The sequence below is a fragment of the Mustelus asterias genome, chromosome 14, assembly GCF_964213995.1.
Source record: "Mustelus asterias chromosome 14, sMusAst1.hap1.1, whole genome shotgun sequence".
NCBI classification, from domain to species: Eukaryota; Metazoa; Chordata; class Chondrichthyes; order Carcharhiniformes; family Triakidae; genus Mustelus; species Mustelus asterias.
Genome location: NC_135814.1, coordinates 73,887,879 through 73,915,337, shown reverse-complemented (window position 1 = coordinate 73,915,337; position 27,459 = coordinate 73,887,879). Strand labels below are relative to the sequence as shown.

The window sequence follows — 27,459 nt, the reverse complement described above, 5'->3', positions numbered from 1 at the left end:
TACCGATCGCGGACCTGCTGCCCTCCTCCTACCGATCGCGGACCCGCTGCCCTCCCCCTACCGATCGCGGACCCGCCACCCTCCCCCTACCGATCGCGGACCCACCGCCCTCCCCCCACCGATCGTGGAAACCGCCGCCCTCCCCCCACCAATCGCGGACTCGTCGCCCTCCCCCCACCAATTGTGGACCCGCCGCCCCCACCGATTACGGATCCGCCGCCCTCCCCCCATCGATTGCCGACCCGCCGCTCTCCCCCCCCCCCCCCCCACCTCCCCCACCGCTTGCGGACCTACTGCCCTTCCCCACCCCCCCCACCCCCACCGATCGCGTGTCCGCCGCCCTCCCGCTACTGATCGCGGATCCACTGCCCTCCTCTCCCACCGATCGCAGACCCGCCACCCTCCCCCCACCAATTGCGGACCTGCCGCCCTCCTCCTCCCCTCACCAATCGCAGATCCACCACCCTCCCCCCACCGATCGCGGACCACTGCCCCCCCCCCCCCCCCCACACTAATTGCAGACCCGCTGCCCTCCACCCCCATTGATCCCGGTCCTGCCACTCTCCCCACACCTCCAACGATTGCAGACCCGCTGTTCTTCCCCCCCCCCCCACCCGATCGCGGACTTGCCACTCCCCCTCCCACGATCCCTGCAGAGTGGAAACATAAGAACATAAGAACATAAGAAATAGGAGCAGGAGTAGGCCATCTGGCCCTTCGAGCCTGCCCCGCCATTCAACAAGATCATGGCTGATCTGAAGCGAATCAGTTCCACTTACCCGCCTGCTCCCCATATCCCCTAATTCCCTTATCGATCAGAAAACTATCTAGCCGTGATTTAAACATATTCAACGAGGAAGCCTCCACCACTTCAATGGGCAGAGAATTCCAGAGATTCACTACCCTCTGAGAGAAGAAGTTCCCCCTCAACTCTGTTCTGAACCGGCCCCCCCTTATTTTGAGGCTGTGCCCTCTAGTTCTGGTTTCCCTTCTAAGTGGAAAGAATCTCTCCACCTCTACCCTATCCAGCCCCTTCATTATCTTATATGTCTCTATAAGATCACCCCTCATCCTTCTAAACTCCAACGAGTACAGACCCAATCTGTTTAATCTCTCCTCACAAGCTACACCCTTCATCTCTGGTATCAACCTGGTGAACCTTCTCTGCACTCCCTCCAAGGCCAATATATCCTTTCGCAAATAAGGGGACCAAAACTGCACACAGTACTCCAGTTGCAGCCTCACCAGTGTCTTGTACAGTTGCAGCATGACTTCCCTGCTTTTATATTCTATCCCCCTCGCGATAAAGGCCAACATTCCATTCGCCTTCTTGATTACCTGCTGCACCTGCAGACTGAGTTTTTGCGATTCGTGCACAAGTACCCCCAGGTCCCTCTGCACAGTCGCACGATGTAATTTTTCTCCATTTAAATAATATTCCAATTTACTATTATTTCTTCCAAAGTGGATAACCTCACATTTGCTAACGTTATATTCCATCTGCCAGATCTTCGCCCACTCGCTCAGCCTATCCAAATCTCTCTGCAGACTTTCCGCGTCCTCCACGCAATTCGCTTTCCCACTCACCTTCGTGTCATCAGCAAACTTGAATACCCTAGATTCAGTCCCGTCCTCCAGATCATCTATGTAAATGGTAAACAATTGAGGCCCCAGCACTGATCCCTGCGGCACGCCACTGGTCACCAACTGCCAACCAGAAAAGCACCCATTTATCCCAACTCTCTGCTTCCTGTTAGATAGCCAATCCCCAATCCACGCCAACACCTTACCCCTAACTCCGTGTACCCCAATCTTCTGCAGCAACCTTTTGTGAGGCACCTTATCGAACGCCTTCTGGAAATCTAAAAACACCACATCCACCGGTTCCCCTCTGTCAACCGCACTAGTGACATCTTCATAAAAGTCCAGTAGATTCGTCAAACACGACTTTCCTGCTTCATGAAACAGGCCCCCTCTCCCTCCCTCCTCCCTACCGATTCCTGCAGAGTAGCAGTGGGCCTCCTCCCCCATTACCCCTCTCCCACATTAGTCCTTCCCCTCCTCGTGCCTGAAAAGAGGCGCAACACGATGGTAAATTCGCCCCCAATGAGTCTGGAAATGAACATGCCCCTAGGAAGCGATCACAAACTGTTGAAAGAAAATCTGTTTATAAGAGGGGGAGATCAAACAGTAGCAGTCTAAAACGAGTTATAAGACAGGATGGAGGATGTAGTTAAACAAGGTGAAGGAATATGACACAGACCAAGAATGCAACAAGGAGCAGAAGCTCATGTGATCAAGAAGTCTTAGTGGCTATGAACAAATTAGAAGACAAGTTAATAAAAGATGCGAAGCAGCAAGAATTATACAGCTGGAGAGAATTTGGGGTTTGCACAGTGGTGCAGGATAGGTGACAGCCAGCATCGATGGATATACACAGAAAGGTGCTCTCTGATGGAACTTCTAAGGCTAAAGGGGAGGCACGAGGTTTTGAAGAAAAATTGGATGCCCAGAATGCAAGTGCAGATTCACCAAGGGCAGGAAAGGTCATTTTATGATCTTTTTTGCTCTGTTGGCAACAGTATTTTGAGAATGCAATTTGATTGCTATTAAAGCTACTTTTATGCACAGAGATCAACTTCAAAGAGAAGTTTTAGTCCACTCTCCAAAGGAGGTGACAAATGCAGAAGGGACACTGGAAGTTAAATAAATGTGCATGTGGTTTAAACAACACTTCCAGAGTTTGATATTTCTTAATGTGGTCCATTTTACTAAAATTGGACTGTCTCCAGTTGTAAGCAGACCCAGCAATATTTTATTGGCACCATGGGGGAAAACTTTGAAGCATCTTCATGATGACCTTTTTGTGGTATGGGAACAGTGAATTTGAAAAGATTGTCATTGATGGGCTCAGAGCAGAGTTCAAGATTGGAAATCACACTTTTGGAGCCTTTAAATACAACAGGTTGGAAATCAGACAGAATGGATTGAATGTCACTTTGCATCAGAAATATTTAGAGGTGTGTTAATCCCATCGCAGTTGGCCATTGTCGGGCCTCCCAAAAGAGACAGTGGCTTCTAAAACTGAAATGGAGGAACTGAGAAGTCTAATTGGGCAACTGAATTAGATGGCCATACAAACGAGGCTGGATGTCAGTGTTTGATGTTTTAGAATTGAGTACTGTAATGAATAATCTAAGGTTGATTATGTTATTTGGGCAAATAAAACATTTTTAAAAAATAAAATGAAGGATTGTGTCTTGAAATTCCCGTCTTTGGGTGATGCTGAATATGAAACTAATTGTTTTTAGTGACACTTCTTGTGCAGTGATGGGTTTCCAAGCACAGGAGGATTTAATATTTCTTGTGGGGAAAGAGGTAAATGTTGGCCTTTGGCGTTGGGAGCTACAAAGGTATGGTGAGTAGTAAAGAGTACTTTGACAGCAGAAACTCTTGCCCTTGTTGAAGTGATAGACATGGCATTCCGCATATCAAAGATACTGGAAGAAATTCTAACTAAAAAAAGAGAACTTCAAAATAATACCTATTGAAGGTTACATAGATATGGGTGGGATTTTACCACCCTGCCCGCCACGGGAATTGGAGCGGGTGAGGAGTGGACCATGCAAAGGTCCATTGACCTCGGGTGGGATTTTATGGTTTCGGGATGAGCAAGGCCGCAAAATCCCGCCCAATAAGTCACTTTTGGATATTGTACATTCTGCAAAGTGAGTGAATTTTTAAAAATTGCAAATTGATATTACAAGTTTAAAACAAATGTTCGAGAACAAAGAAATCTCCAAAGTTAAATGGGTTGGTACCAACCACCAATTGTTTCACAATAAGAGGTGTGGGCTCCAAGAAATTAATGGAGTCTGTTGATATGAGGAGCTATAATTTTTTTAGGACATCTTTATGCATGTTTTCATTCTTTAAGAAGGTGTAATAGGGAAGGGTGCTTATATAAAATGTAACTGCTGTTTGTATGATCTGGTTTACTTTGATGATTGTATTATATAATATGGAAAGAAGGACCATTTTATTTCTTTGTTCCACCTGAGGATTATTTTCATTTTAAGAAAAAGAGGGGTCTGTTAAGATACAAAATAGTTAGTAGTTTAAAGTTTAAGTATTAGTGTGAAAATCCCCTCGTTGCCACACTCTGGCTCCTGTTTGGGTACACTGAGGGAGAATTTAGCATGGTCAATGCACATAGCCAGCTCATCTTTCAAACTGTGGGAGGAAACTGGGGTAGCCAGAGGAAACCCATGCAGGCATGGGGAGAATGTGCAGATTCCGCACAGACAGTGACCCAAACCAGGAATTGAACCCAGGTCCCTGGTGCTGTGAGGCAGAAATGCTAACCAGTGTGCCACCATGCCGCCAAGGGGAAACAGGCCACAGTACTTATGTGGCTGTTCCATTTCAGTTTCTGTTCAGTGGTAACCCCCAGGATTTGAAGGTGGGGTATTCATCGATGGTAATGCCACTGACTTGTAAGGGAGATGGTTAGATTCTCTCTTGTTAGAGATAGTCAATGCCTGGCATTCATGTGGTGTGAATGTCATTTTTTACAGCTCATTGTACTCTTCACTTGACAGGATAATGAACTTCAAACAAAAATGATCAATGCAGGTTTACCCTATGGTTATGAATATCTTGGAAACACTGACCGCCTTGTTATTACTCCACTTACAGACAGATGCTACAGGTGAGTGCTTTTGCATTTGGCTGTTCGGAATAAACAAAGTAGGATACAGTGCTATGAAATATTGCTCAGTTATGAATAATGAGTAAGAATATGATATACATTTGGATAAATTACATTAATCAGTGAACTGACAAGCAAAAGCAAAGAAGTAGAAAACACAGTACCTGAATCCAGTAATTAAAGTAGAATCTATAGTAACTTGTCCCTTCCCCACATAATCTCCAGTCTCATTTTTTAACAATAAAGCAAAATATGTAATGGCAAGGAAACATTCCTTGTAAATTGACTCAATGACCTTTATTTGAGGTAGAGTTTCAAATTATGGTGTGCTTGAATGCCAGTTTCATAATGTATGTTTTTTAACTATAGATTTTGAAGAAGAAGATATCAACAATTATCTAAAAGCATTAAATCATGGCACAAATACTTTTTATTTAGTACTGAATGCATTCAATGGAAAGTGCTTAATTATTGTCCTGATCAATTTTCAACATACGTCATAAAACTTCTTTCATGCACCTTCTCTACTCAGGTGGTTAGATTATGGACAGATTCAAGAACTGCTCCTAGAGAATTGCCCTTCAACTATGGCATGATGGTTTCCATAACATTCCATGTCATCTGTCATCCTTTTCCGTCATCACTTCCAATAGACTAGATGAAACCCCATGACTAGAAAATTGTCTACAGTTTGGCACCAAATTTATCCAGACTAAGATGTCCCTAATTGTAAGGACTGAAAGATGACATACTGGGCCCGATTTTACCATCAAGTTGCGCTCATTTTCAGGCACGAAAACTTGGTAAAGTCGGGCGTAAGATGAGTAGTGCCATTTTCATGCATTTAAATTGACTTAATGGGCTTTACGCCCAACTTTACCAGCAATTCCACCTTTACCACCGCGTCCACCAATCCGGAATTGGCGCGAAACAGACATGCTTCATAAAAGTACGATTCGGGTGCTCCATCAGTGAGGGTTCGTGAGGAGGTAAGTGCGTAGATGTCCTTTCGTTGCGGCCATTTTCTTTCTTGGGTCAGTGGCGGTTCTGCGAGTGTGTGGGGTGTGGGGTGTTGTTGCTCAGCAGGGTCTCCGATTTCCGACTTGCAGCATGGACCCGGGTCTCAGCACTGACCTCGGGTCTTGTGGTGCTGCTGGGTCCAAGTGCACTCAGCACTCTTCCAGCTGAAGGATGTGCACAAAGCCCTTGCAAATTGCACTGCTGCAGCCTCTCAACTTTTCATGGGGCCATTAACTGCGCCCATGTTGCCCTCAAAGCCCCCTACAGAATCCATAAAGATTCATCAACAGAAAGGGGTTCCACTCCCTGAATGTTCAACTAGTGTGTGACCATAATATGAACATTATGCATGTATGCACAAAACACCCTAGCAGCGTGCACGACAGCTTCATTGTCAGGAGCTCTGACATCTCGGAGGCATTTGAGGAGGAGCCCATGCTGCGGGGCTGGTTCGTGGGTGATATGGGTTATCCGCTTCGGACATGGCTGATGATGCCTGTGTGGAGGCCTGCTATAATGAGGCCCATGTAGCCATCCGCGCGATAGTGGAGAGGTGCACTGGGGTCCTCAAAATGGGATTCCGGTGCCTGGACCACTCTGGCGGGTCCTCCAATACAGCCCAATGATCTCTTCCTGCATTGTGGTCATGTGCTGTGCCTTGCACAATCTGGCTCTGCAGAAAGGTGACCTATTGGAGGAGGAGGAGGAGGAGGATGTGGAAGCTGACCGGCCGGGCATCGCTGGGGAGGATGACGAGCAGGAGGAGGAGGAAGAGGAGGAGGAAGAGGAGGAGAACGCCTTGGAACACCACCCAGGCGCTGGAAGGCTGGCAGCTCAAATGAGGCATGTGACGGTGGCTAGCGAGACCCTGATCACCAGATAGTTCAGCACCCCCCCCGCAAAAAATTCCTTCTATCTCCTGCAACATTGTCACACCAGAGTGGTGGGCTTGGGTATGCTGTGTTAGCGAGTTTTTTGGCAGGCAGGAGGATGATGGCGACTCGCTAAGCACCATTATGATGATGCCCTGGTACAAACAAGTCTAACTCCTACCTGAGCTCCGCATGCACGCTGGCACCTGGGCTCACGTTTGTGTAGTGGATAAGGGATCTGAAACCCCCATACAGGGTCCGGGGATGGATGGGGTGGGGGGACGGGAGGGAACCACTCGTGGGTTCTGGGGAACCAATGGCTTCCTTTTCTCAGTGACACAGCATTGAGGGGCCTCCCCAACTGACATCAACATGAAGCATCGCTCCGGCGATCATCAATGGAAGAGGATTCCTATTTGAGATAAATCTGAGACAAATTAGTCACAGGTGGGTGGTGAAAAAACATTTAATAATTGCAATAAAAGTGTTTAAATAATTCATTCTAACATTAAAACCTGTAAACAGAAAACGTTAAGGTGCTTAAATATCTTTCCAACTCGTGCAGCCCTTCATCCGTGCCATCTCAATGCGACTAGAACTTCCTAACTTTACATGGCCTGCCACTCCGTCTCAATGACTCCCCAGAATGTACATTGGAGGTAGAGGGGGCCAGCTGCCTTCCTTGCCCCGTTGCCTGTGATGCGCGTGGTGTGCGTCCCCTGGAGGCCCTGGACCTTGAGGGCCCTGGCCGGCTTCCAGGTGTCTGGGATGTGTCCGTGACATCCTCTTCATCCCGCTGCCCCTGAGATGCCCCGTTGTCAGGAAGAGGGGAGTCAGAAGGTGTAGCCACAGCCACAGTCTCCTGGCTGGAAGGCCCCAGCATGGATTCGAGCCGTTCCTCCTGCCTTGGGGTTCCTGTGGGCCCCTGGGTCACTCCATGGGACGGCAGTGCTTCTGCAGTGAGGTCCAGAAGCTCCGGTGTCTCCTGGCCCTGCCAGTCCTGGACAACCACCTGTGTTCTACCCATGGTGGTCAAGCTCTCTATGATGGCCACCTGAGTCGAGGACCACATGTCAGTGGCTGCAGCAAGTGCCCTCAGAGACTGGGCCACGCTCTGCAACCCCTCAGCTATGACCCTCTGAGACTGGGCCATGTTCTCAAGGATAGCTGCTGTAGCCTGCTGTGACTCAGTGCTGTCCTGCTGGGTCTCCTCTGCAAGCTCTCCAGCCTCTCAGCCATGGGCCGCAGAATCTCGAGAAGCCTGTTCAATCCCTCAGCTTTGGCCGCTGTGACTCAGCCACAGCCCTCTGGGACTCCGCTGTGGTCCGCTGTGACTCGGCCGGGGCCCTCTGGGACTCCGCTGTGGCCTGCTGTGACTTGGCCATTGCTTGGAGCCTGCCACTCATGGTGCGGATCCCCTGCCCAGGCTTTCCACTGCAGACGCCAGCCTTGCAGTGTTGGCCTGGGAAGCACGCAAGACAAGCAATAGCTGGTCCGCCTGAAAGCTTTGGGACTCCTCCCAACAGCCTCGCAATTGGTCCAGTGTGGCCATCAACCCCTCCTGCATTCCCCGGCTCTGTTGCTGCATCTCCAGCAGCTGAGGGAGAAGTGATCTCAGAGGCCCAGCATGTATCCTGGGGCCAGCTGAGTCCACGCTTCCGGCAGGCCCCCTGCGTGCCAGAGGCCCTGGGCGGCGAGGTAGCATAGTGGTTAGCACTGCTGCTTCACAGCTCCAGGGACCTGGGTTCGATTCCCGGCCTAGGTCACTGTCTGTGTGGAGTTTGCACATTCTCCTCGTGTCTGCGTGGGTTTCCTCCGGGTGCTCCGGTTTTCTCCCACAGTCCAAAGATGTGCGGGTTAGGTTGATTGGCCATGCCAAAATTGCCCTTAGTGTCCTGGGATGCGTAGGTTAGAGGGATTAGTGGGTAAATATGTCGGGATATGGGGGTAGGGCTTGGGTGGGATTGTGGTCGGTGCAGACTCGATGGGCCGAATGGCCTCTTTCTGTGCTGTAGGGTTTCTAAGATTCTAAGATGTTCCCTCCTCCACCCGATGCACATTATCAGACGTGTCATGCTCACCAGAGTGTGACCCAGAAGCCTCACCACTAACTGGACCTACCGACGTGTCAGTGTCTGGGATGGTGAGTTGTGAGGTGGAAGCTGATGCCAAAACGGTGCCACCCTCGGAGGTCCCTTCAGCCATATCCTCCGAGGACTCATCCGAGCTGTCCTGACCAGGATGCATGGGAGCTGCAGACCGGGCCTGTAGTCCAGAGGGTCCTGAGGTGTCTGGATCTGTCCCTGCAACACAGGACACAAGGTTAAGTGCAAGGGAGGGAGAGGAATCCAGGATGCAAAATACGTGATTCATATTTCTCCATTGAACATAGAACAAAGCGCAAAGAAGATTACATCACAGGAACAGACCCTTCGGCCCTCCAAGCTTGTAGCGACCAGGCTGCCCATCTGACTTGTAACCCCCTACCCTTCTGGGGACCATGTGCCTCTATTCCCATCCCATTCACATAGCCGTAAAGACGCCCCTTAAAGGTCACTATTGTATCTGCCTCCATGACCTTCCCTGGCAGCAAGTTCCAGACACCCACTACCCTCTCTGTACAAATAAGAATGCCTTGTGCATCTTCTTTAAACCTTGCCCCTCGCTCCCAAAACTCATGCGCCCGAGAAGTTTCCTCAGAATGAGTGGAGGAATGACAGGTGCTCACGTCTTGACGGCAGCCCAGCCATGCTGTCGCTGACAGCCTGCATCTCCCCTTCCCTTGAGAGCTCCAGCGCCCGCTCCCCAAAGCGGGTGAGGATCCAGAGGTCTGGCTCACCACCCCGTCTTTGCCCTCTCACAGGTATTATGGTCGGTCTTCTGTTGTGGAGACAGAAGGAGCCATGAAAGAAATGATGGCGTGATTACTGCAGAGTATGGTGGCCCTTAGAGGACAAGTGCAGTAGCTCTTGGGGAGGGTGGGGGGGGGGGGGGGGAGGAGCGGGGGTGGGGGGGGGGCGGGAGGTGGAATAGGAAGGAGGTGCTTGGGGATCAGGAGCTGGAAGCATGCAGGGTGCTGGGGATGGGAGGACCTGGGGGAGATTTGGGGGGGAAGATGCAAGATGGGGTTCAGCACTCACCCTTGCTGCCCGGATGAGGTCATTGACCTTTCTCCGGCACCGCTTCCCATTTGGGGGGTCCAGTGCCCTGGAACTGACCGAGGCAGCGACTGCCTCTCAGGCTGCATTGCCATCAGAGCCCCTGGGTCTGCAACACAGAGGGTCATGGCTGAGGGGCTGCAGAGCTTGCAGGAGACCCAGCGGGACAGCGCTGAGACACAGCGGGCTACGGCAGCATCCCTAGAGAATGTGGCCCAGTCGCAGAGGTCCATGGCTGAGAGGTTGCAGAGCGTGGTCCACTCTCAGAGGGCAATTGTTGCGGCTATTGACAGGTGGTCCCCGACATTGATCTCCTACAATCTTGCCTGAATCCTGTCAGGCCTTCCAAACGTGCATCACACCAATGTGAAATTATGCCAGTCTGAAACATGCAAAAGGCGACCCTCAGTTTATCAGAGACTTTGAAGTGAGTGCATCAAAACTTATTTGCCATAGTGCTGCACTGCTTCTGATGCATTGTACACCACTCTGCCGGGGCAGACTGTTTTCTGGCCTCCATCTCCCTGCTGTGCTTGTCTTCATGGACAGCACTATGCTGCTAGACCCATGGACCCTCGTGTCACCAAATCAGATCTGTACTGTGCCTGGCTTCAGGGAATATAGGCGTCTCCTTTGCCCTGGTGCCACTCACCAATATCTATCTGGACATGCAGTGACTGCAACAAAAGTCCGAAGTTCAAATGGGGGTGGGGTGTGAGATGAGGCCTGGGGGGAGGAGGTGTGTTGACAAAGACAGTGGGGCAATGTGAAAGGAGGGCTGTGGAAGGAGGAAGGACAAAGGCTCACAGCGGTAGGCAGAGGAGAAGGAGGTGGATGAACAGAATGAACAATGGAAGGCAAAGGGAAGACTCAGGAGAGGGAAGCTGGTCCCTGACAAGCCTGCATGAAATGTAGATAAACAAGCAAGTTAAAGGATATCACATATATTACTGGAAGGGGATGCACACAGACTGCAGGTGATGGGATGGATACTTGTTAGTGTGGCACATTAGGGATGATTTGCATGAACACTAAACTTTTCACAGTCCTCTTTGGAATTGGGAACTATGTCAGTGCTTATTTTTAAGTTCAGGGGCTGGCAGAGAGGAGTCAGAGAGTGCAAACATTCTTGTTGCAAAATGGAAAGGTGTCATTGATGATAGGCAGTCCAGGGGCTATGTGGACCTCACAGTCCGAAGTTAGAGATAGGAGACAGTGCAGAAGAGCAATGGCCATGCAGCAGGGGTAATCATTGGAAGCATGGTGTACCCCATCTGCAGGAAGAGGCAAGGAAAAGAAAAATACACAGTTTGGTGTGAAGAGTTGTCAATGGCCGGAATTTTACCGCCACGCCCGCCCTGGAATCGGGGCAGACGTGGCTCGCAGAACGGAATTCTCTGTTGGCGTTGGGTGGGATTTTATGAGCCTCGGCCGAGTGAGGCCGTAAAATATCGGCCAATGTCTCTGGGTGGGGCTGAAGATGGTCACGAGGACGTCTGCAGTCTGGAGTGAGGGAATACAATATAATGGGGGGAGGAGTATTCGGTGGTATGTAAAGTGGTCGGGGGAGAGGGGGGGAGGGGGGTGCGGAGAAGGGAGCCCCTGTAAGTGATGGGGCACACCGGATCCAGATGAGGTGGGTACAGGTCCACGTGAGTCATGGGTACTTTGCAGGTGATGGGTTTGGGGATAAGTGTGTCAGTGTTCATCATCACAGTGACAGGATCGACTATTACTGGGGAAGGCTGGAGAGTAACCGATGGCGTCTGTACCTGCACAATGTGAGGTTCCAGATAAATAGAGGCACACGGACAGTGAGGGAGGGAGCGTCGACCTCTGTCCTATAATACAGGAAGAAGTTTAACAACACCAGGTTAAAGTCCAACAGGTTTATTTGGTAGCAAAAGCCACACAAGCTTTCGAGGCTCTGAGCCCCTTCTTCAGGTCCTGAAGAAGGGGCTCAGAGCCTCGAAAGCTTGTGTGGCTTTTGCTACCAAATAAACCTGTTGGACTTTAACCTGGTGTTGTTAAACTTCTTACTGTGTTTACCCCAGTCCAACGCCGGCATCTCCACATCATGACTATAATACAGGTGCAGCACTACCATCTCGACACTTAGGTAAAATGGCATCTTCCAAATTTGTAAGTAAGATAGGTTCTGTGTGGGATGGGTATGATGAAGTGTTGTGTGGCACTACCACTGTGTTAAATGAAATAGACTTTGAGCAGATCTAGCAGCTGAAGACAGGGTATCCATGAGGCGATGTGGGCCATCACCAGCAGCAGAATTATACTGAATTGCAATTTGTAACCCCATGGCCCACCATATCCCCCACTCTACCATTACCATCAGGAAGAGAAAACTGAGTCCAAGATTAGTATTTTTATGAGGCATGAAAGCAGAGCTTTCTAAAGTCATTTGCAAATGTGGGTATGGAATAATGACAAAAAGATTAATAGAGGATTAGAAAAATAGAACATAGAAAAAATACAGCACAAACAGGCCCTTCGGCCCACAAGTTGCGCCGGTCATGTCCCTACCTACCTAGGCTTATATATAGGCTTACCTATAATGCTCAATCCTATTAAGTCCCATGTACTCATCCAGAAGTCTCTTAAAAGACCCTATCGAGTTTGCCTCCACCACCACTGACGGCAGCCGATTCCACTCACCCACCACCCTCTGAGTGAAAAACCTACCCCTGACATCTCCTGGGTATAGATCCAGACTCCTCAGCTGCTCCTCATATGACAAACCCTTCATTCCTGGGATCATTCTTGTGAACTTCCTCTGGAACCCCTCCAAGGCCAGCAGATCCTTCCTTCGGTATGGGGCCCAAAACTGCTCACAATATTCCAAATGGGGTCTGACCAGAGCCTTAAACAGCCTCAGCACTACATCCTTGCTCTTGTATTCTAGCTCTTTAGAAATGAATGCTAACATTGAATTTGCCTTCCTAACTGCCAACTGAACCTGCATGTTAACCTTAAGAGAGTCCTAAACCAGGACTCCCAAGTCCCTTTGTGCTTTGGATTTCCCATGCCTTTCTCATTTGAAAAATAGTGTATGCCTCCATTTTTGCTACAATAGTGCATAACCTCACACTTTCCCACATTGTATTCCATCTGCCACTTCTTTGCCTATTCTCCTGGCCTGATCAAGTTATTCTGCAGCCTCCCCACTCCTCAACACTACCTGTCCCTCTACATATTTTTGTATCATCCGCAAATTTAGCAACCATGCCCTCAGTTCCATCTTCCAGATCATTAACATATACAGTGAAAAGTTGTGATCCCCCTTTGACGAAGCTGTGTTGACTCAGCCCTATTTTCCTATGCATTTCCAAGTACTCCGCAATTTTATCCTTAATAATGGACTCCAAGATCTTATCCACAACCAAGGTCAGGCTAACTGGCCTATAATTTCCCATTTTCTGCCTCCCTCCCTTCTTAAACAGGGGTATTACAATAGCCTTTTTCCAGTCCTCTGGGACCTTCCCTGACTCCAGTGATTTCTGAAAGATCACCACCAATGCCTCCACAATCTCCTCAGCTATCTCCTTCAGAATCCTGGGATGTACTCCACCCAGTCCGGGTGATTTATCCATTTTCACACATTTCAGCTTCACTAACACCTTCTCCTTAGCGAAGGCCACTACATTTACCTCTGACCCCTTACTCTCTTGAAGTTCTGGCATGTTACTGGTGTCTTTCACTGTGAAGACTAATACTAAGTACCCATTCAGTTCCTCTGCTACTTAATTGTCCCCCATTACTATTTCTCCAGCCTCATTTTCCAGCGGTCTAATGTCCATTCTCGCCTCTCTCTAACCTTCTATATAATCGAAAAAAACTCTTGTAATCTTCGTTTATATTACTAGCTAGCTTACCCTCATATTTCATCTTCTCCACCCTTATTTTTTTTTAGTTGTCCTCTGCTTGCTTTTAAAGGCTTCCCACTATTCCTCACCTCACGATATGCTCTTTCCTTTGCTTTTGTTCTATCCCTGACTTCCCTTGTTAGCCATGGTTGCCCCTTAACATGCTTCATCGTCCTTGGAATGAATTTATGTTGATCATTATTGATCCTAATTATTTCCTGTGTTTGGCACAAAACCTCACACCATTGAGTACCTGACTTCCTGTGATCTGGCTGGAACATAGGAAGAGAAGAATAAGTTCAATGACCAAGCCAATAGTTAATTCAGTGAGTGTTGGTCTTACACACAGTGAGTCTGGGAATTAATAATGGAAAATAAGGAAATGACAGATGAATTGAATAATATTTTGCATTGGTCTTCACTTTGGAGGATACAGGTAACATCCTGGAAATAGCTGTAGATCAAGAACTGGAAGGGAGGGAGGAACTTAGGAAAATTACAATCATCAGGGAAGAAAGTGCTACTTAGCAAATCATTGAAGCCGCGGGCTAACAAATCCCTGGAAATCAATGCCACTACGCAGCCGAGTGCTCCCAGCTAGAGAGAAAATAAATCTATCTTCTGTCAACTTATTAACAATAATTTTTTTTATTGTTAATAATAGTATTACTCTCAACATTTTTATGTGGTCTGGGACTTTTATGTTACAAAATTGTGTATATTTCAGAAAAATTTAAGTTACAAAAGTGTACAAAAACACAGAAATGTTACTTTTGAAAATAGCTAAATTGGAATTATTAATATTTCCATATGCATGTATTTGTGAATTATGATATATATATATATTTTTGAATAAATATCCAGAACTTTGTTTGGTGCTTTAAATCTTCACCTTGGGGGAGCACCGGAAGGACCTGCTGGCACTGGTAAGACTGAGACCACTAAAGACTTGGCAAAGGCTGTAGCCAAACAGTGTGTTGTATTTAACTGTTCGGATGGACTGGACTACATTGCCTTGGGAAAATTTTTTAAGGTGTGTACCATATCAGAATACAAATTCCTCATAAATTAATTTGAATGTACATAGTATTGATGAATTTTTAATTGCAAACCTGATTCTGATTTCAGGGATTGCTTTCCTGTGGCGCTTGGGCATGCTTTGATGAATTCAACAGAATCGATCTGGAAGTACTTTCTGTTGTTGCGCAGCAAATTCTAACTATCCAAAGAGGTTTGGGAATTTGGGAATTTTAATGCATACATTTTCATTGAATTTAGACCATTCCCTTTTTTCTTAAGTAGTAAAAATGATGGGATATAAATTAAGCCATTGTAGTTCTTTCAATGAACAGTTGCCTTGTCATTTAGTATTTTGAACAGTATTTTGTTGCATCCAATCCAACTTTGTATGAAATAGGATCATGACCTATACACTTCTGATCTTCTATTTGCATGTATCTTTTACAATAATTTTCCAGTTACCAAAATAGAAATGTAAACTGACTCTGCTGCAGTAAGTTGGATTCTCAAATTGAATGGCCGAACAGTGCATCTCAGACAGCAAACTTTAGCTTTCCCTGCTTAACCATTTAACTAGCCTCACCTGAAGCTATTGTGACATTTGCATGTAAATAACAGCAAATGCTATAGCCTCATCATTATTTTAATAGCAATATTGTACATGCATACGTACATACATAAATAACAAACAAATTAGGAGCAGGACAAGGCCACTTGGCTCCTTGAGAGCCCGCTCCACCATTTGATAAGATCACAGCTGATCTGAATATGGTCTCAGCTCCACTTTTCTGTCTGTTCCCCATAACCTAATACACTTCTCAATCTAGAACCTATGTAATTTGGCCTTGAATATATTCAATGACAGAGCTGCCTCCAATGCTGTCTGGGAAGGAAGATTAAGGCTAATGAGCGTCTGAGATAAATATTTCTCCTTATCTCCCTCCTTTTTTTAAACTGTGTCACCTAGGTCTATTCCCATCAATAAATTCGAACATCCTCTCAGTTGATTCTTCATCTTACTCTTTTTAACTAAGGTCCATCTCTCACCACTGCAGTAATGTCAGCCTTAATTAGCAACGCTATCCCTCAACCTTTTACTGGCTTCCTGTCCTTCCAAAATGCCAGATATCCTTGAATATCAAGTCCTAGCCTTGGTCACCTTGCAACTCTGTCTTTGTAATGACATATTTATTTTTATTTGTGCTAACAATCATCCATTTTGTTATGAATGCTGCATTCATTCAGTTACAATGCTTTTAATTCAGTCTTTTTACCACTTTTCATGCTCAGGCCTTATTTGCTGGTGCATTCTTAAGTTTGTGCACTGTCCTTTTCTGCCACACTATGGTTATCATATTTGTTGCTTGTGCAATAATTTAGCGCAAGTTGATTTTTATGATAAAGCTTATTTCATGCAGCCTCAAATGTTACCAGTGATGTTGTCTTTATATATTTAGTTATATATTGAAATTTTCTATTGTCTTTCTATGTTGCAGGTATTGCAGCTGGTTCAGTTACATTACTGTTTGAAGGAACTGAACTGAAACTTAACCCAACCTGTGCTGTTTTCATTACTATGAATCCAGGTTATGCTGGACGTTCAGAGTTACCAGATAACCTTAAGGTACTTCTGCATATTCCTTGTAATGGTTTGGATCAACTAGCAATAAGTTGAATCTTCTTGTTCATTATATGATCATTAGCCAACCCTTCCACGGTCATCCATAATGCTTAAAAATAATGTAGATATAAATTTGATGTATAAGTGTTAAGGGCAGTACAGTGGTTAGCACTGCTGCCTCACAGCACCAGGGACCCGGGTTCAACTCTAGCCTTGGATGACTGTGTGGAGTTTGCAAGTTCTCCCCGTGTCTGAGTGGCTTTCCTCCGGTTTCCTCCCACAATCCAAAGATGTGCAGATTAGTAGATTGGCCATGCTATATTGTCCCTTAGTGTCCCAAGGTGTGTAAGTTAGAGGGATGAGTGGGGTAAATGCATGGGGTTAAGGAAATGAGGCAGGGTCCTGGGTAAGATACTCTGCCAGAGAATCGGTACAGACTCGATTGGCCAAATGGTCTTCTTCTGCACTGTAGGGATTCTATGTTGATACAGCTGCCAGAAAATCTCCAATCATTTGATAATGCTCCTTAACTGCATTTGAATTTTGATCTTTGGAAAGGATGGATTATTTTGACAAAATTTGTTTGACAAATTTTAAGCAGGAGTTGTTTTACTCTATGGACACAATTTTTACCCCATGTCCTGCTGAATTAATCTTGTGGCTTACCCCTTGATGTTGCTATCTTCAAATGTATCTTGCTGTTCTGCATATGTGGCAAATACTGTCACTTCAAGACAGTGGGCTCCTGATTTAAGAATGCATCTGACGATGAGAACAAACGTGCAATTTTAACTTTAATTTGTGCTTTTTCTTCCAGATAAAATTAATTGAGAAGAGGTATTGCTGATTTTTTTTTAAGCTTTCCTTTGTGGCAGGACAAGTGTGTTCCCCCGGCCTCACAAGGAAAATTCAGGCCTCCTCATCTCAGACCTCCTCTTACTCCGTCCAACTTTCCACTGTACAATACTCTCCACAGTGCTTCAGCTTCCACACACAAGTGTATTTCTGCTCACTTCTCACCTGCTCTGTGTGAACAGTTGGTGGTTGCATGTGAATGTTCAAGTTGTCATAGCCTCATTTTACCAGGGAGAGCTGGGAGTCCAACCAAAATCTCAGGTTTCCCTTTGGAAGCTCTTCTGGCAGTTAAAATTCCTCCTATACCTTTGTAAATTTGAAATAGATGTGCACATTCTAGCTTGATTTTTGGCAGGAATGTAATAACATGTCAATTATTTTATAATTTCTATATTGTAGGCACTCTTCAGAACAGTAGCTATGATGGTACCAGACTATGCAATGATTGCAGAGATTGTACTTTATTCCTGTGGCTTTGTCAGTGCTCGACCACTGTCAGTTAAGATTGTAGCTACCTACCGGCTTTGTTCAGAACAACTGTCTTCCCAGCCCCATTATGACTACGGGATGCGTGCCGTGAAATCTGTCTTAACTGCTGCAGGAAATATAAAGGTAATAAATGATGCATAGTTATTCTAATGCAGCAGATTTTGTGACAAAAACTTATTTTGGCACATATTGTAATAAAATCTTTGTGATAAATAAATTAAATTATACATTCAGCTGTGTGTTTTTTTGCTTTTAGCTGAAATACCCAACAGAAAATGAAGAGGTTTTACTGCTGAGATCGATTATTGATGTTAATCTACCTAAATTTTTGTCTCATGATTTGCCACTTTTTGAGGTAAGATCAGTTTTCATTTCATTTATGGCCTTGACTTGGTTTTCCATTATTAATGGTTTTAAAACTGTACAAGAGCTTAATTGCAATATTAATAATGCAACAAAATGTGATTAGTCAATTTATTAAAAATGCTAAATAATGCAATACAAATAATCGGATGACATTGTATTAAATGTTTTATATTTTAAGAGGAAAATTTGTATGTGTAATACACACTGCCCACAATATGTTGTTCAAGAGTATCAATGTCCACACAAGAAGTGGTTCTATGTGAACAAGTTTTTCCCGAGTAGAACCAGATCATTTTAGTGCTTTCAATATATAATAGTAGCAAAAAAAGATGATGGACTGTATCAGCAATAGGATAAAACATAAGTTCTGGGGTAATACTGGGTTTTTGCATACTGGTTTGTCTGAAGCTAAAGAACTATGTGCAATTTTGGTCACTCCGCAAATGTCTTTGATACTAATCTTAGTGTCAGAGACATAGGTTTGATGCCTGAAACTTACACAGAAAATTATTTGTTAATACTCCCAATGTTATTCACAAGCATTAGACTTGGATTTGCAATGATTAACAGCAGGAGCTGCGTTGCAAAGCTCTAAAAATGCATTTAGAACTAAACCTGAACAATTAGCAACTCCCCCAACCCCACACCACCTCCAGGAACAATTTCTCAATGCTTTCCTCACCAGCCACTCCATGTCCATCCTTATCAACTTTGGGTGATCCACAAATCTTGTGTCCTGAATCTTCTGCTCTCAGCCTCACACACCCATTAATCACTCTTACTAAGTTACACAGGATGTGGAAATGCCGACATTGGATTGGGGTGGGCACAGTAAGAAACTTCACAACACCAGGTTAAAGTCCAACAGGTTTATTTGGTATCACGAGCTTTCGGAGTGCTGCTCCTTCATCAGGTGAGTGCCTGATGAAGGAGCAGCGCGCTGAAAGCTTGTGATACCAAATAAACCTGTTCGACTTTATCCAGGTGTTGTGAGACTTCTTACTAAGTTACACAGATTCTATTGAATTTTATTTGAATGGTGGTTGCAGTATAATTTGAATAAATGTGAGGTTATCCAATATGGAAGCAAAAACAGGAAGGTAGATTACTATCTGAATGGCCATAAATTAGGGGAATGTGCAATGAGATTTGGGTGTCCTCGTACACCAGTCACTGAAGGTAAACATGCAGATGCAGCAGGCAGTAAAAAAGGAAAATGGTATGTTGGACCATAGCAAGAGCATTTGAGTGCAGGAGCAGGGATGTCTTGCTGCAATTATACAGGGTCTTGGTGAGGCCACACTTGGAATATTGTATGCTCTTTGGTCTCCTTATCTGAGGAAGGATGTTCCTGCTTTAGAGAGAGTGCAGAGAAGGTTTACCAGACTGATTCCTGGGATGGCAGGACTGACGTAGGAGGAGAGATTGAGTTGGTTAAGATTGTATTTGCTGGAGTTCAGAAGAATGAGGGGGGATCTCATAGAAACCTATAAAATTCTAAGAGGACTAGACAGAGTAGATGCAAGAAAGATGCTTTTGATGATAGGTGTGTCCAAAACCAGGGGTCACCACCTGAGAATACAAAGTAGACTGTTTAGGACACAGATGAGGAGAAATGTCTTCACCCAGAGAGTGATCATCCTATGGAATTCACGTCTACAATAAGTAGCTGAGGCCAAAACATTGTCGCCGAAATTCTATCACCCAGCCTGCCACGGAATTGGAGCGGGCAAGGGGTGGATGATGGAAATGTCTGTTGACCTCGGGCAGGATTTTCCGGTCTTGCTTGAGCAAGGTCTTAAAATCCCGCCCTGTATGTTTTAACGAAGCAGTTAGATATACCACTTGAGGTGATGGGGATAAAAGGAGGAATTAGCCCATTGAGTTTGATGATCAGCCATGATTATAAGGGCCATATGGCGTCTGCTGCTCCTATTTTCTATGGTTCTATGAATAAGATTGCCAATATAATGATTCCTAGGTACAGAACCTCCAAAAACAATTTACATCATTGTCTAGTAATCTCCTGCAGGTATTATTAAAGTCAACTATTTGGCCTCACAAAGCACAGTCATTCTGAAAGAAAATTAACAGACTCTCACTATAACATATACTTGGATGCTTTGCTGGTTCTTTACATTATTAAACATCATAGATCTGTTGAGAGGCATGTAATCAGGCAGCAGGCAGCAATTTAACACCCGTAATACTGTATAAAATCTTTTTTTTAATGTTGCTAGGGAATCACATCAGATTTGTTTCCTGGAATAAAACTACCAAAACCTGACTACCGTGTTTTGCTGGAAGCAATCAAAGAGAATTGTGAACACATGAATTTGCAAATGACTGACTTCTTCTCACAGAAGATCTTACAAATCTATGAAATGATGATTGTGCGTCATGGTTTTATGATTGTTGGAGAACCATTTGGTGGAAAAACATCAGCTTATAGAGTTCTGGCTGGTGCTTTACATGATATCTGTGAAAAGGTAGAAATTAATACTGAATCGTTGATTGGTGCATCTTCACTTATTTTATTGTCATCAATCAGTTGTATTTTATAGTTAATACATTTTTAGAGAACCGTGTAAGACCAATTAATTCATCAGTTACATAAATATATTAAACTGTAAAACGAAACAATGACATTGATCAAAAATAATGTTATACTTATGTATCTTATTATCATATCTTAGAATTTATCTAACAATATATAATTACAATATAATACAATATATTGTATTATATTGTAATTATATATTGTTAGATAAATTCTAAGATATAATAAGAAGGATATGATATCTCTTAGCTTTTTTTATTTGTTCTTGGAATATGGGGTCACTGAAGAAGGTGGTGGTGAGCCACCTTCTTGAATCACAGCAATCCGTGTGACGTACATTCATCCATAGTGTGTTAGGGAGAAAATTCCAGTGGCAATGAAGGAACGACGATATACTTCCAGGATGCTGAGTGACTTGGGTGTTCCCATGCATCTGCTGCCTTAATGAGAAAATTAACTAATCTAGTTGTTGAATATATAGAACAAAGATAAGTGCAGCTCAGGAACAGGCCCTTTGGCCCTCCAAGACTGAGCCGATTATGATGCTCTAAGTAAACTAAAAAAAAGCTTCTGCCCTTACTCAGACTGTATCTCTCGAAAGAACAAAGATAAGTGCATATATTAATCTAACAGGTGATTCAAGAAAATGGACTGCACAAAGATGATAAAACTGGGATCCTTTATTCTATTGGCATCAAATCTTTATAAACATAATGGAAAGCTTAAAGTACAGGAATGGACCATTTACAGGATATTTGCGATGAACAGTCCATCTAACACCATAGTCTTAAATCGACCTGTTTTGCCATCTGAAATTTTTTCTTTTAATTTCATTTAAAATTAGTAATTAGCTTTTAGCATGTTACTCTTTACATCAGTGATGTTAAGCAAATTGTTCCTTAAATACTGCACTTGTTATCTTTTGTCTAGGGGCTTATGGAGGAGAACAAAGTTCAGATCACAGTTATTAATCCCAAGGCCATCACTATGGGTCAACTATATGGACAGTTTGATAAGGTGTCACATGAATGGTCTGATGGCATTCTGGCTGTTAGCTACAGAGCATTTGCTGTTTCTTCTGTAAGTACTTATGAATTATGCAGCTATAAAAAACAAATATTAAACTGATGCTATGAAACCCTCAAACAAACAAAATCCTAAGTATTTAGGATATGCACTTTCACAAAATGCTAACATTTCCAAACATAGATTAAAAAATAGTAAAATAAGACTTGCATTTTGATAGTACCTTTCATAAGTACACGGAGTTAGGGGTAAGGTGTTGGCGTGGATTGGGGATTGGCTATCTAACAGGAAGCAGAGAGTTGGGATAAATGGGTGCTTTTCTGGTTGGCAGTTGGTGACCAGTGGCGTGCCGCAGGGATCGGTGCTGGGGCCTCAATTGTTTACCATTTACATAGATGATCTGGAGGAGGGGACTGAATCTTGGGTATTCAAGTTTGCTGATGACATGAAGGTGAGTGGGAAAGCGAATTGCGTGGAGGACGCGGAAAGTCTGCAGAGAGATTTGGATAGGCTGAGCGAGTGGGCGAGGATCTGGCAGATGGAATATAACGTTAGCAAATGTGAGGTTATCCACTTTGGAAGAAATAATAGTAAATTGGAGTATTATTTAAATGGAGAAAAATTACATCGTGCGACTGTGCAGAGGGACCTGGGGGTCCTTGTGCACGAATTGCAAAAACTCAGTCTGCAGGTGCAGCAGGTGATCAAGAAGGCGAATGGAATGTTGGCCTTTATCGCGAGGGGGATAGAATATAAAAGCAGGGAGGTCTTGCTGCAACTGTACAAGGCACTGGTGAGGCCGCAACTGGAGTACTGTGTGCAGTTTTGGTCCCCTTATTTGCGAAAGGATATATTGGCCTTGGAGGGAGTGCAGAGAAGGTTCACCAGGTTGATACCGGAGATGAGGGGTGTAGCTTATGAGGAGAGATTAAACAGATTGGGTCTGTACTCATTGGAGTTTAGAAGGATGAGGGGTGATCTTATAGAGACATATAAGATAATGAAGGGGCTGGATAGGGTAGAGGTGGAGAGATTCTTTCCACTTAGAAGGGAAACCAGAACTAGAGGGCACAGCCTCAAAATAAGGGGGGGCCGGTTCAGAACAGAGTTGAGGGGGAACTTCTTCTCTCAGAGGGTAGTGAATCTCTGGAATTCTCTGCCCATTGAAGTGGTGGAGGCTTCCTCGTTGAATATGTTTAAATCACGGGTAGATAGTTTTCTGATTGATAAGGGAATTAGGGGATATGGGGAGCAGGCGGGTAAGTGGAACTGATTCGCTTCAGATCAGCCATGATCTTGTTGAATGGCGGGGCAGGCTCGAAGGGCCAGATGGCCTACTCCTGCTCCTATTTCTTATGTTCTTATGTTCTTATAACCTACTATTGTTAGGTGTCAAGCCTGCTATCCAATTCAGAATGACAGGTAGGTTCTGCTTCATTGGTAGAAGCAATGGACACCAAGATCAAGCTCTCAGGAAGTGAGAAAACAAACACTGGGTCTATGGGGAAAGGATTAACTCTTTTAATGTGACTAAGTATCGGTGCTTCAGAAGCTCAGGCTTCCATGACAGGTATTGATGACATCTACAGCCTCCTAGCATAAGATTTTCTTCCCAGTGGACCATGTAGGTATGCATCGCTTGTACCCATCAATGGAATACTACCCCTCCCCTCCATCCCCCTTTCCCTCCGCCACTACCACCCCTCTACTTTGGATCTTTGCTTTACCCTAACGTTTTGTGGTCCTCCTGCAAGGAGAGAAAGCAGAGAGTCTTGAATATTAGAAATGATTTGCATGGTCTTCGCCTTCGCAGGTCCAAGTGGGACATCCTTTGACAAGGCCCTCATGGGCTCCAAAATTCAGAGATCTGCTTCAAGCTTTTCAGCTGTCATAGCAAAGGAATGAGTAGCCTGTGTCAAGCTTTGCTGAAGCAAATCGGGTAGCAACAACCAGAAATTACATTGATACAGGGCCTATAATGTAATGAAACATCCCAAGGTGCTTCACAGGAGCATTATAAGACAAATTATGACACCGAGCCATTAAGTCAGATTTAAAAAAAATTTATTTGGAGGAAATAGTTGTTCGGAGGGAGGATGTACTGGCAGTTTTGAATAAACTGAAGGTCGATAAGTCCCCTGGGCCCGATGAAATATATCCTAGGATTCTTTGGGAGGCAAGGGATGAGATTGCAGAGCCTTTGGCTTTGACCTTTGGGTCCTCACTGTCCACGGGGATGGTGCCAGAGGACTGGAGAGTGGCGAATGTGGTTCCTTTGTTTAAGAAAGGGAATAGAAATGACCCTGGTAATTATAGACCGGTTAGTCTCACTTCGGTGGTTGGTAAATTGATGGAAAAGGTCCTTAGGGATGGGATTTACGACCATTTAGAAAGATGCAGATTAATCCGGGATAGTCAGCACGGATTCGTGAAGGGCAAGTCGTGCCTCACAAATTTGATTGAACTTTTTGAGGAGGTAACTAAGTGTGTTGATGAAGGTAGGGCAGTTGATGTCATATACATGGATTTTAGTAAGGCGTTTGATAAGGTCCCCCATGGTCGGCTTATGATGAAAGTAAGGAGGTGTGGGATAGAGGGAAAGTTGGCAGATTGGATAGGTAATTGGCTATCTGATCGAAGACAGAGCGTGGTGGTGGATTGAAAATTTTCGGTCTGGAGGCAGGTTGCTAGCGGAGTGCCACAGGGATCAGTGCTTGGTCCTCTGCTCTTTGTGATTTTTATTAATGACTTAGAGGAGGGGGCTGAAGGGTGGATCAGTAAATTTGCTGATGACACCAAGATTGGTGGAGTAGTGGATGAGGTGGAGGCTGCAAAGAGACATAGATAGGATGCAAAGCTGGGCTGAAAAATGGCAAATGGAGTTTAACCCTGATAAATGTGAAGTGATTCATTTTGGTAGGACTAATTTAAATGTGGATTACAGGGTCAAAGGTAGGGTTCTGAAGACTGTGGAGGAACAGAGAGATCTTGGGGTCCATATCCACAGATCTCTAAAGGTTGCCACTCAAGTGGATAGAGCTGTGAAGAAGGCCTATAGTGTGTTAGCTTTTATTAACAGGGGGTTGGAGTTTAAGAGCTGCAACAAGGGTTATGCTGCAACTGTACAGGACCTTGGTGAGACCACATTTGGAATATTGTGTGCAGTTCTGGTCACCTCACTATAAGAAGGATGTGGAAGCGCTGGAAAGAGTGCAGAGGAGATTTACCAGGATGCTGCCTGGTTTGGAGGATAGGTCTTATGAGGAAAGGTTGAGGGAGCTAGGGCTGTTCTCTCTGGAGCGGAGGAGGCTGAGGGGAGACTTAATAGAGGTTTATAAAATGATGAAGGGGATAGATAGAGTGAACGTTCAAAGACTGTTTCCTCGGGTGGATGGAGCTATTACAAGGGGGCATAACTATAGGGTTCGTGGTGGGAGATACAGGAAGGATATCAGAGGTAGGTTCTTTACGCAGAGAGTGGTTGGGGTGTGGAATGGACTGCCTGCAGTGATAGTGGAGTCAGACACTTTAGGAACATTTAAGCGGTTATTGGATAGGCACATGGAGCACACCAGGATGATAGGGAGTGGGATAGCTTGATCTTGGTTTCAGATAAAGCTCGGCACAACATCGTGGGCCGAAGGGCCTGTTCTGTGCTGTACTGTTCTATGTTCTATTCATGGGAATGGCGTTGCTGCCTGGCCAGCATTTATTGCCCATCCATAGTTGCCCAAAGGCAGTTCAGAGTCAACCACATTGCTGTTGGCCAGACCAGATAAGGACACAGATTTCCTTCCATAAAGTGAACCAGATGGGTTTTTCCAACAATGGTTTCATGGTCATCAGCTGATTCTTAATTCCAGATATTTATTTTTATTGAATTCAAATTCCACCATCTGCTGTGGCGAGATTTGAACCTGGGTGCCCAGAACAGTAGCTGAATTTCTGGATTAATTGTCTAGCAATAATACCATGAGGCCTTCGCTGCCCCCGTACTAACTGTTACGCAATTTCCAAATCTATAATGTATAGTTTTGTTTATTTTTGTGGCTCTAGATTGGCTTTCAGACTGGATCAAATATCTTAGCTAGCTCTCCCATAGTAACAGGAAAAGATTTTCAAGTTTTTTATGAGTTTCTCTGAATTTCCAATTTTTTTGAAAGTGTAATTTGTTACTGGTGTGTTCTCGTCAAAATGTAATGAATACTTGTTTTCTAAATAGACTCCAGACAGGAAATGGTTAATCTTTGATGGACCAGTTGATGCAGTCTGGATTGAGAATATGAACACTGTGTTAGATGACAACAAGAAACTGTGTCTGATGAGTGGAGAGATCATCCAGATGTCTCCCCAAATGAGTCTTATTTTTGAGCCAATGGATCTGGAGGTTGCTTCCCCTGCTACTGTAAGTAGTCATGTATTCATTTTGATGGAAATATAAGGCATGACAGTGAACAAGCAAAGAATGGCATTGATGGGAGGTGCAGCTCAGACTGAAGACCATGACACTCTATTCATTAATTTGACTTGATGGAAAATCATCAGTTATGGGAAAGAATTTCCCAACACTTGACCCTTGAACAGCCAGTCATGAAATTAGCCCTTGGTGTAATACATTCTGTCCATCAAAATTGTTATTTTCAACATGATAAATAGGCAGAAATTTTCTGACTCTTCCTGCCAGCAGGATCTTCCAGTTCTGCCAATGGCAAGTCCCTGTGGGGGGGTTCTCCGGAGGCAAAGAGTGCGAGCCACAGAAAAGCCGTTGACATCGGTGGGACTAGTAGATCCCACTGTCAGCCAATACTGGGCCCCCTCCGCCAATGCAAAACATGCTGTGGGAGGGGAAAGGGAACACAGGAAGGGTGTGAAGATATTTCCAACTTTTAAGAATTTTTCTGTATTAACAATGTCTACTTGATATATTAACAACAGGAATTTCCTCTGAGCTGTCCCATGTCACTACAATGAGATTGCTGGTTGTATGGTTGAAACCCATTTTGTACACATTCTGACAAAATTACAGGAGAAGTGAAAGCAACTTCAAGGAAATTTCTGGACAGTGTACTTTTTGAAACTGGAATTAATGCTAGGTTGCATACTACATTTTTAATGAGAATATCTGTTCATTATATTTTAGGTTTCAAGGTGTGGAATGGTCTACATGGAACCTCTTATGATGGGATGGAAGCCTGTAATGGTATCTTGGATGAATAAAATGCCTGCTGGTGTGCGTCCCATGCACAAGGAATTAATCGAAGGATTGTTTGACAGAATCGTGCCAGTGTGTCTTCAATTTGTTCGCAAAGCAGCCAGGGTAACAAGCTGATTATAAGTATTTTATACTTAAATGAAATGTGATTCCTGAAAACATATCAGCCCATAAGTTCTGATCTCCAGGGCGTAATATTGGGGAATGAGGGGGTGGATGGTCCTGGTGGCTCCCCACACCTTCTGCCCCTCAGAAACCCCCACATTAGAATTGCATGGCAATTACCCAGGAAGTTCCCTGCACTGGGAACCACCGAAACTCTGATTTAAATCACAAACTTCAGATGATTTCAACTCTCTTACAGGAATAGATAGCCAGAATCAGTTTGCAGATTTAAACCACTTCTAATTCCTGGGTAATGATTGCACTGACCCCATCCCTTCCCTCCCACCTCCCCATCTCCTGGCACCTCCACTGGACCTTCTGACCATCCCCCCAAACCCCTCCGGCTACCCTCCCCATTCCCCTGACTCGCCTCTGACATCTCACCAAACCTCCTAGTCATACCTCCCACACCCAACTACCCTCTTAGCTCTCCAAGGGAATCCCTGACTCTGCACCAACCCCCCTCCCGACTAACCTCTCAACCCCTCCCAGGAGCTCCTGAC

General features: G+C 44.9%; 1 protein-coding gene across 1 annotated transcript in view; it reads left to right on the top strand.

Moving 5' to 3' along the window:
* dnah7 (dynein, axonemal, heavy chain 7) overlaps positions 1-27,459 on the top strand; it is a 468,798-nt gene that overhangs the window by 177,242 nt on the left and 264,097 nt on the right. Inside the window, exons 23-32 of the mRNA XM_078228625.1 lie at positions 4,602-4,711; positions 14,507-14,675; positions 14,771-14,873; positions 16,159-16,286; positions 17,538-17,750; positions 17,884-17,982; positions 20,234-20,482; positions 21,484-21,633; positions 25,802-25,984; positions 26,720-26,896. Coding sequence (XP_078084751.1) covers positions 4,602-4,711; positions 14,507-14,675; positions 14,771-14,873; positions 16,159-16,286; positions 17,538-17,750; positions 17,884-17,982; positions 20,234-20,482; positions 21,484-21,633; positions 25,802-25,984; positions 26,720-26,896 — 1,581 coding nt within the window. The remainder of the gene's footprint in view (positions 1-4,601; positions 4,712-14,506; positions 14,676-14,770; positions 14,874-16,158; positions 16,287-17,537; positions 17,751-17,883; positions 17,983-20,233; positions 20,483-21,483; positions 21,634-25,801; positions 25,985-26,719; positions 26,897-27,459) is intronic.